At 38.2% G+C, this 10,610-nt stretch overlaps 1 protein-coding gene across 11 annotated transcripts in view; it reads right to left on the bottom strand.

Moving 5' to 3' along the window:
• The window catches only part of PWWP2A (PWWP domain containing 2A), a 35,672-nt gene that overhangs the window by 2,742 nt on the left and 22,320 nt on the right, over positions 1–10,610 (bottom strand). The window contains exons 3-5 of one of the 11 annotated variants that reach the window (XR_006584450.1): positions 8,438–8,525; positions 1,841–1,960; positions 586–674 (exon numbers count right to left, since the gene is read on the bottom strand). The exons of 2 other annotated variants lie outside the window; for them this stretch is intronic. Coding sequence is in view for 6 of the 9 variants with exons in the window: in XM_023260068.2 (XP_023115836.1) it covers positions 1,775–1,960; positions 8,438–8,525 (274 nt within the window). In the remaining 3 variants the exon portion in view is untranslated. Of the gene's footprint in view, positions 1–585; positions 675–1,774; positions 1,961–8,437; positions 8,526–10,610 lie in introns of those variants that run through there. 8 more of the 11 variants (XM_023260068.2, XM_023260069.2, XM_023260070.2 and 5 more) reach the window with 8 other exon arrangements.

The following is a 10,610-nucleotide window of genomic DNA, read 5'->3' as shown; positions in this document are numbered from 1 at the left end:
GAAGGCATCAAGAGCGCCATTTCGCTACTCAAAGGCCACTTATGTACACTCATTAGATACAGCGTCCCTTATCACACCAGATCATGAGCAGAGGCCCTCTTCACCATACCTCCAAAAAAAAGCAAGCCTGAGCAAAACATTTATAAAGGGCAAAGCTTATAAAAATGATTGCCAGGAAGCATGACAAGAATTTCTGCCCAACATTATCAACTTCCCTTTAATACCAAGTGGTAAGAACCCCAGTGAAGCCCTCTATAATCCCTGGTTATCGCCTCTCAAGCCTGGGAGACTAGTACCAATAAGAGCCTCAATTCCAAAAGAGGTGATTGTGGAGAGAATGACGACTTTTTGGTCAAATGTACTTTTAAGCCAAAGGTCTATGGTGTTTTCAGTGGAATAATAACTGACAAAACAGAGAATGCAGGAAAGAAAAGAAAAACCACCCCCATCCTTCCCAATGTTTAACTTCCAGATATTTCAAAGTAGGTGTCTTTCCCATTCTTTGCTAGCACTCTTGCTCTTATGTTAAGCTTCCCAGTGCTGCCTCACTGACTTACTGGATCAAGGGCTATAAAATAAACTTACAGGGCATTCTATCATGCTTTTTCTCAAGCAATGAAAAATGGCTTCTACACTGCACACATCAGAATGGAAGGTGAATGTAGTCTTTGCTTCTAAAGAAACAGAATGATTAACACTTTTAGAACTGACATTGAACTAAGAAAAGTTCATCTGTTAAAACTAACAATCGTAATACTATTTAGACCCACACAGAACTCTGGAAGTAAAATGAAAGAGAAGAAAAAAGTAAACAGTCAATCCCATGTACAATTTCATTTCCTTCTATTTATGACTCAATGTTTGGCTTCAACCTTAGGCCTAATCAGGTTGACAGGAAAGCCAAGGATTGAAGCATGTCTTATGATTCCTATGAGATGTACAGAAAATTAAAACATGATTTTTCCTCAAGAAATCACCATAAGGGTAGCTACCATCCCTGCAATCCAGGTAAGAGTCCAAAATATCCCAGCCTCCATCTCTGATCCAAAATGTGCCATTGTGACTCAGCTTGCAAATTATAGCTTATCTGCAATGATACAGCCCAATTACAGCTCACCACCAGCTGCACACACCAGAGGGTTAAATAGCCTTAATTCAAGGAAGCAAAAAGAGATCGTAAGTTCAGAAGCAGTACATCAGAAATCCTTAAACCTTTCCAGCTGTAGAAGAGTCCCAAATAAGCCTTTAAGGCGTTATCCAGAGAAGTTTCAATAAACGCACTTAAAAAGATTATGGCCACGTTTCAGGATTATCTTTTGCCCCCCTCTGAATTTTTACTTTCCTTACGTAAATGACAATGGTTCTGAGGTTAGTTCGCTAAGAATATATATATGTTCATAGATGTATATATATATATATTCTTATATATACACACATTAAGAATGACTAAGAAGTTAAATGAATATAAAAGTGACAAAGACTGAGACAGTGAAAAGATAGAGAAATCCACTATTTGACTTTCCACGAAGACTCTGTTGCTAGTTGACAGAATTCTACAACCTGATACTCAACTTTTACTGCCCTAGGAGAAAATCGTTTCATGGAAGCTCACAGGAGGCTGGCTCTACTTGTTTTTAGCACAGCTGGTAATACCAATTGAAAGTTACTTTCATTCAGTAAAACGGTCACCTATATGAGATACACCCAGCTACAAAGGTCAATGAAAACTCAGGAAAAAGAACTAATGAACTCTTTTATGTCTAGCCTAACCTACTTCAGAATGATCAAGTGGTGACATGATGCCCTCTTCACTTTGTGGCAGGGCTTAGCACAGACAGACCTGCCCGTTTCACTGTTAACTTCAATGCTCCCAGTCTGAATCCACAGTGGTCTGTCAGACACTGTAAGGGAGCAGCAGGACTCGTCACTGTCTGATGTAATAGCTGCCATTTGTTGAGACCTATGGTAGAAAAAACCAAGTTAACAAAAATAGAGCAGTCATTTGAGTTCTTTTAAATCCATTTTACAAAAAAAAATTTTAAAAATAAGACCAAAATTCAGTTGAATTTTCATCATGAATGTATTCTGGATAACTTGCTGACTTCACAGGAAGTGAAGCTTGGATACTAAAAGAAAACAGATTTGAGGTGTGTACACACCAGTATTGGCCAGGAGAGGGCACTCTCCAGAACAATTCAATTCAGCAGCAAGACGCCTTGGGCGCACACACTAAGATGCTGCCCTCCAATACTAGCTCCCATGTAATGTTCCTGCTAAAAAATTTCTTCTAGCCTACCACTAACCTCGGGCTGGAGTAGTCCTGATCGGCGAGGGCCGAAGTTGTCATCCTTGTCCATGTTAACTTCATTAATGAGTTCAGAGACCCTATTTTGCAGAATGACCAAAAACTACCTGAATCCTTTTGTCCTTTTAATGTCTGTGACCTCCTATGCATACTACTCAGGACCTGGCATTCCTGTGTGAGTTAATACCTGCTCGAAAGAAGTCTGACAAGATAAGCTTTCTCACTGGGGCTTTTAGAACAGAGATTTCAAATACAAAGAATAATTCAAATGAAGGATTGCTCTTCTAAGCCTTATTTTTAACATATTTGTTTGTCTGCTTACTTCCCTATTTTAAGTATAAATTCATCGCATCCATAAAGTTAACTCTGGGATCACTTACTTAGATGATTTTCAGTCCTTATAATAAAATGATTTTTAGAATACTAAGGTACATCAGAAACAGTAACAAATAATCAAAACTTTTAAAAAGGCTTTTCTGACATTGAAAAGGAGAAACCTCATACACCTGATCTATAATTACTTCTGAATTTTAACTCAAAGGAGAACAATTTTCTTAAATGAGATTTAATAAGGTTATGTGCCCTTTTGTTCATGGGAAACACACTATGTTTTATATATTATTAATTGTAATCCAACAGCAATCACAGAAGAAAAAAAGGAATCTTGAGTGCACAAAAGAATTTAACTTTGAACCTCTCCCTCCAGAAGTAAAATTTGTTAGGTTTTCAACCATCATTCTAAATCTCTTGGATTCTAGTTAAGAGAGTCAAGAAGCTCTATCAAAAAATGATCTCTTGCTGTGCATTTGCCCTTCCCACCCCCTGAAACACCATATAAAATATCAACATGCCAGTCCCAGTCCACAGAACCTGGCTAATAAGTCTTTTGTCCTAATATTTAAGATGAGTTTCCCCTCAGTGCTTTTAGGGCCTTGGGTTTCTCTTTAGAAACGGACCACACATACATGATCCATTAGAAAGAGCCACGGAGCCCTAGCAGTGATACCTGCATGAAAGGCAGCAATTTCACTTGAAATTACTTATTTTGTCCTTTAAGAAAAAGCTTATTTGCAACAATGGCAACTATTCCTGGGAGGCAGAACTATAAATGGGCAGATCAGAATGGGGGGAAGTCATGAAAGAAGGAAGTAGAGGTCATGCTCTTAGAGCAAAGTTCAGCATTAAAAACTAAAGAATTAAGATTATATACTTGTACCTGTTATCTTGCTGAACACGCAATATAAGTTTTCTTTGAATATAGTGTAGTATCAGGGCGCCTGGGTGGCTCAGTCGGTTAAGTGTCTGACTCTTGATCTTGGCTCAGGTCATAATCTCATGGTTTGTGAGAGAGAGTAAGCCCCGCATTGGGCTCTATGCTGACAGCACACAGCCTCCTTAGGATTCTCTCTCTGCCCCTCACCCACTCATTCATTCTCTCTCGCTCCCCACCCCCAAAAACAACAACAACAAAAAAACACACTGTAAAATCATGCAACATGAACAAATAGGAAAAGCACAGTGTCTCATTTTACAGTAGACATTCTGTTTTTCTAGCCTTGGTGCTGTTTTTCTAACCAGTTATAATAGGGTTTTAGACAAACTGCACACAGTTCTTCCCAGCATACCAGGACTCACACTAAGATGCCACTCCCAGCCAGATTCCCTGCTAAAAACTAAACCGGGGGGGGGGGGGGGGGGCAATCATAGGTTTGTAATTAACATCTCAAAATTGAGCCATGGGTAAAGATAACTACCTTCTGGAAAATATGGCCACAGCACACGCAGATCAAAGCCTTGGAATGTGTGGTATTTCCCTCCTAAAAAGTGGAAACTATCTACTCAGTCATACCAGTAGCAATAAACAATAAAAAGGAATTTTCAAAGTAACAGCCACTTTTTACCATTTGGCAAAAAATATTAAAACACCAGGGTCCCAAGGGAATATGGCATTTGTGCAAATCAGCTAACTGACTCACTTAAAAGCTGACAGGCAAAGCTTTGTGGTTCTGATGCCTTTATAAAGCTCTCCTAGGAGGACCTCTACTCACTCCACTGAGCCCCACCAGGGCAGATAGTTCCCACACGTCTTTGAAATGATTTGGGATGTGCCAGGCTGCTGAGATGGTGATTGGTCATTAGTATATACCTGTCGGAACCAGAATTACTTTTCCCCATTCATTCACAAGTAGACATCATTTCTCCTTTGTCAGGCCCTGTGCTTGGCATAAAGGAGAGAAGTGGGAGAGGAACAGACTGGAATTTATGCAGTACGTAAGTGAATAAGGGGAGAGTTGAAATGCAAGGTTAATGCAGTTTTCCCTTCACTATAAAGCCCTGTTGCTCCCCACAAATGCCTGTTGGAAATAGTTCAGCCTACTTCTAGATATTTATGGATGATCATGCTATGGTTGTTGAAATCTCAGGTAATAACACTGTTATTATAACAGTTTATAAATGAATGTATGTCACACAAAGCTTATTTCAAAAGCTACCAGAAATGAAATTTCTATGCCATACACAGAAAGCAGTGGTTGTGGAAATGACAGCAAGTTATTTCTATAGGTCTTGTGCTAGGCACTTTATGGCTTTAAATTCTCACAATTACCTTCTGAGGAGGTACTATTTATTCTCCCCATATCACAGAGGATGACAGTAAGGTAACCTAAGATCACACAGCTAGCTTCTAAGGGACAGATCCATGCCTGCCATTGAATCCAGGAAGAAATCTGGCTCAAGACCCTGTACTTTCAGCCATGTCCCTGAAAAGTGAGAAAGAATGCTTCTTGGCTCTGGGGGTTTGACCAGCTCAGTCAGGAGCGTGCAACTCTTGATCTCAGGGTTGTGAGTTCGAACCCCATGTTGGGTGTGAAGGTTACTTAAAATCAAATAAAACTTAAAAAAAGAATGATTCTTTGCTCAATACAAGCCTGGGATAGAGCACTGCTGGTCACTGGCAAGTTATATACTCACAAGTATCCATTTCTATATTTTACACTCAACAGGATAACCCTCACATTCTTATAAAAACATTCTCTCCAGGCAAGCAAAAAACTGTTTTACTAGGGGAAAATTATATCCCTTCTAGACTTTTTCAGTAACTTTTAAGTGAATCTTTGTGTTATAATGAATACATGTGTATAATGATATACATTATAATTACAACTTTTTTAGTTTATTTATTTTTGAGGAAGAAAGAAGGAATGAGCGGGGGGGGGGGGGGGCAGAGAGAAAGGGGGATAGAGGGTCTGAAGCAGGTTCTGTGCTGACAGCACAAACCGTGAGATCATGACCTGAGCCAAAGTCAGATGCTTAACAGAGTGAGCCACCCAGGTGCCCCACAATTTTTTTTAGTTTAAATGAAAAGGGAAAAAGTGTTATAATAACAGCCTAATGCTTTAGCTATGGCATAGGTGGTTTTCCTTCTAGATACAGGCACTAGGATAGAAAAAATTATGAGTTTTAAATCATAATTTCTGGTTAAGACTTAGAATTCTAAAGTAGTAAAAAGCAGCTACCTGTCACATTCTTATGATTACAAGGAAAATATAAATTATGGCTGTGTTTTCAATGTATTTTTAATGAGGCCTTATACAAATGTCAGGAATTTAAAGAAAAAAGTTTTAATTCACATTTAAACCAAGTTTTAAGACTACGTATTTTTTAACTAACTGGTCTATTTCGAACATCAAAGTTTTAAGAAATTGTTTTATAAACCAAAGTGTCCAATAGTAGAAGGCTATAAATTGGACAACATACACTATAAGCTATCGAACTTATTCAGTTAGAAAATAAGAATCTGACTCAGAAATTCAGTATTTTGATAAATCCTTGTGATTTTTGATTCTATGGTTTCTTTTCCTTTATACCTCCCTGTATCCAATCTTAACTTGTGCCACAATAACACAGAAATCTTTAAGAAAAATTCAAGTTCAGCAATTGCTTTTTTCAGAAATTAGATGCATTAAAATTTGACTCAATCCATCCCAAACTGGACTTAAAGGCAGGATATAAAAACTAATTTACTTTAGCATTTCCTACCAGAGTGTGGTACACAAAATCCTCTTAGAATTTTAGAATTTTAATAGTATGTTGTCAAGGAGTATGTGTGACATAAAAAGTGTAAAAGTGGGGGTGCCTGGGTGGCTCTGTCGGTTGAGCGTCCAACTTCGGCTCAGGTCATGATCTCACAGTTTGCCAAGTTTGAGCCCTGCATCGGTCTCTGTGCTGACAGCTCCAAGCCTGGAGCCTCCTTTGGATTGTGTGTCTCCCTCTCTCTGCTCCTCCCCTGCTCACGCTCTCTCTCTCACAAATAAAGATTCAAAAAAAAAATTTTTTTAAGTGTCAAAGGGAGTAACAGTAAACAAATTTGAAAATATGGCAAAAAGTGTGATGGTATGTAAGTAAGTTTTGGGGGCGCCTGGGTGGCTCAGTCGGTTGAGCATCCGACTTTGGCTCAGGTCATGATCTCGTGGTCCGTGGGTTCAGGGTCCCGCGTCAGGCTCTGTGCTGACAGCTCAGAGCCTAGAGCCTGTTTCAGATTCTGTGCCTCCCTCTTTCTCTGACCCTCCCTGTTCATGCTGTCTCAAAAATAAATAAATGTTAAAAAATAATAATAATTTAAGTTTTGGAAGCTAATTCCATTAGTAAAATAATTTCAATGATTTCCATATTGATAAAATTGTCCAAAACAACTGTTTTTGTCACTGGGAGGGAATGGTTTTAACTTAAAACCTACCCTTAAGTGATTTTAATAAGCAAATGCAGTCACACTAACTCATCTAAAAATTTTGCCACGAGGCAGTTACAGCTCTAGCACTAACCAGGCTGATCCAGGCTGATCAGAAAGGAATCCTGGAAGCCAGGCACCAAGGTGCATGTTCCGGTCATGGTGCTTGACCAAGAAAAACACTCCCGTGACTTACTGTTCTGGAAGCTATTTGGAAATTATCAGTCCAGATGTAAAAGATTTCGATCAAAATCCAAATTACAAGTGGAAAGATGGTGATGGGTACACAATGTGAATGTACTTAATGACACAGAGCCATACACTTTTTAAAAAAATGGTTAAAATAAATTTTATGTGAGGTGTACTTAATTTTTAAAATACAAAACAAAACAAAACAAAACCCTAACAAATTATAGTGTTCTGTGTATGTATATGAAGGAAGAAAATAATTTCTACCTAAAGTCACAAGGAAAGGGAAAAAATCCTTGAGTCTATACTGGGGCGCCTGGGTGGCTCAGTTGGTTAAGCATCCAACTTCAGCTCAGGTCACGATCTCATAGTCCGTGGGTTCGAGCCTCGCATCAGGCTCTGTGCTGACAGCTCAGAGCCTGGAGCCTACTTTGGATTCTGTGTCTCCCTCTCTCTCTGCCCCTCTCCCACTCATGCTCTCTCAAAAATAAGTAAATGTTCAAAAAAAAAAATTCCTTGAGTCTATAAATATGAAGTCTCTTGAGTAGAGACTAAACAAGAAGACTTGCTTCTCTTCTTGGTACCAACTATCCATGGGAGAGACACTAAGACATCCTGGAAAACTAACCCTACAGAGACCATCTATATCACTATGACTTTAAACCTTCTGTTCCTTTATTCAGAATAGCACAACAGAGCACATAAATTGCTAAAGCTTTCTTTCTTTAAATTCTATGCACTCTGTTTAGTGAGGGCATACACGAACTGTAAACACAGAATATGAAGGGACTATTAAGTCAAACCAGGTAAAGGTAAGTAATTCAGCTTAGCTGTTTTTATTTTCTCCTGGCAGTTGGCATGGCACCAGCTCCTTCTGGTTCTATTTCTGAATTCCCTGTATCAGGCATCTCAATCAGAGATGATCTTCACTGCCACCATCCTAATACCATCCCAAAGCAAACGCTAAATTTGCCCCAACTGAGGGTCTTCATTCTCTTCTAGCAAATCCCCTATGGAGGCCTTCACTGGGCCCAAATCCAAACAATATCCTGAATCAAAACATTATCAACTTTTCTAGACATTTGCCAGTCCCTTCTCTGCTAGGAGTACTAAACAAAAATGAACCAATACAGCAGAAACCATAGAAAAATTCACAAGTTAAAAGGAAAAATCTAATTTTAGATCCAAATTATAGATTTCTTAAGGTACAGGCATACCTCGTTTTATTGCGCTTCACTTTACTACGCTTCGCAGATACTGGTTTTTTTACAAATTGAAGGTTCAAGACTTCAGTGGAGGAAGTAACTGCAGATGTGGCAGAAATAGCAAGAGAACTAGAATTAGAAGTGGAGCCTGAAGATGGGACTGAGTTGCTGCAATCTCGTGATAAAACTTTAACAGATGAGGAGGTGCTTCTTATGGATGAGCAAAGAAAGTGTTTCTTGAGATGGAATCTACTCCTGGTGGAGACGCTGTGAAGAGTGTGGACACGACAACAAAAGATTTAGACTATGACATCAACGTAGCTGATAAACGGACTTTGAGAGGACTGACTCCAGTTTCGAAAGTTCTTCTGTGGGTAAAATGCCATCTAACAACATCACATGCCACAAAGAGATAAATTGTTCATGAAAAGCAGAGTCAATCGATGTGGCAAACTTCACTATTTTCTTATTTTAAGAAAATTGCCACAGCCACCCCAACCTTCAGCAACCACCACCCTGATCGGTCAGCAGCTATCCACATTGAAGCCAGACCCTCCACACCAGGAAAAAGACCCACTGAAAGCTCAGATGGTTAGCAATTTTTGGCAATAAAGCTATTTTTTAAATTAAGATATACATTATTTAGACACAATGCTATTGCACACTTAACAGACTGCAACAGAATAGAATAATTTGTATATGCACTAAAAACCAAAAAATTCATGACTCACTTTATTGGGTGGTCTGAACTGAACCCAGTATCTGAGGTAGGCCTGTTTTCTAATTCCCAATTCAGTTATTCTATATAAAGGACTTGTATATGTAGGTAAAGGAATGCAAATGTGTATCTTTCCTTCAACATAACCAACGTTAAGTATGACCTGTTCAAAATAGGGGTGCAAGTCAATATTTTGTAAGTTAGAAACTCAAACCCACTAATGAAGACACACATTTAATTGATTTTGGTAGCACTTTCATTTTCTTTGCCTGCAGTCTATCTTCATACCTATATTCTTGTCTATTCTACTTAGTATGAACTTAAAGTTACTATTCATAGATTTTTCCCTTCAAAAGCACATAGGACATACATGTCCATCAAGTCATAGGAGTGGGCTCCAGACTAATGAATTCTACTTTCCCTATTTTGCTGATCTCTGGTTCCACATCTATAAATGAGTCGAAAAGATACCCCTTTTAGATTAACACTTGGCTGTTCTGGGAAACTAGAGAAAAATACTCTGATGCTTTAAATTTCTGACCAATTCTAGAAATAAAGACATCTTTCGCTGTTACACCTCTTATTTTTACTTGGTTTCTCCCCTTGTTAATCCTTTATTCTAAGCCACTTTTTTTTAGACCACTGGAGATGTGATTTGGCCTAAGCCTAGTTTTCTCTCTGCCAGGGGAAAAAACCACTTTTGGTTATCTCCATACAAAGAGTACATGCCTCCTTCTTGACCACTTTAAAGAAAAATGTAAAAGGAAAATGGCTACAATGATCCAATTCAACTCTATCTCCATCTCTACTGGATACATTAAGCTGTTTAAGAAATTTCTATTTGGTATAACGTACAGAGAAAATGAATCACTATGCTGTACACCTGAAACTAATGTAACACTGTGTGTCAACTATACTCAAATTTTTTTTTAATCTCCATTTGAATGAAACACTACTATGCAGCTGTTGGGTTAGTGTTTAGAATATACAGATTTTAAGATTAAGCAGTTCTTTAAAGTTTCTTCCCCTATGGAAACTTCAAATGAAATGTGCCACAGTTTAAAACAGAGGGAGTATTTGGCAAGATAATTAGAGATCATGCACATTACTGATTATATTTCAACCTTTCCCTCAGTGCTATGGACTACATAAAATTGGATGTTATTTTACTCAACAACCAGGACTTTGTTACTCTTTTTCTCCATGGCTTCTAAAATAAATCAAATTCGGTTTATGCAACCAGAGCACATTTGCCAAAGCTTCTATTTATTAGCAATATTCACAGTCAAACCCACTGCGTTAAGATAAAACTCACCTAAAAAAAAAAAAAAAAAAAAAAAAAAGATAAAACTCACCTGGATCATTACATGAAGCCTTGAAATTACATATTTTAAGGGACTTTTTGCTTTGCCCTGTTTAAATCTTTCTGAACCTTAGATTTCAAACTTTCAAAAATATCTGAATGAA

The sequence above is a fragment of the Felis catus genome, chromosome A1 (genome assembly GCF_018350175.1).
Source record: "Felis catus isolate Fca126 chromosome A1, F.catus_Fca126_mat1.0, whole genome shotgun sequence".
NCBI lineage: Eukaryota > Metazoa > Chordata > Mammalia > Carnivora > Felidae > Felis > Felis catus.
The sequence above is the reverse complement of the archived record's forward strand: the minus strand, read 5'-3'. Positions and strand labels throughout refer to the sequence as shown.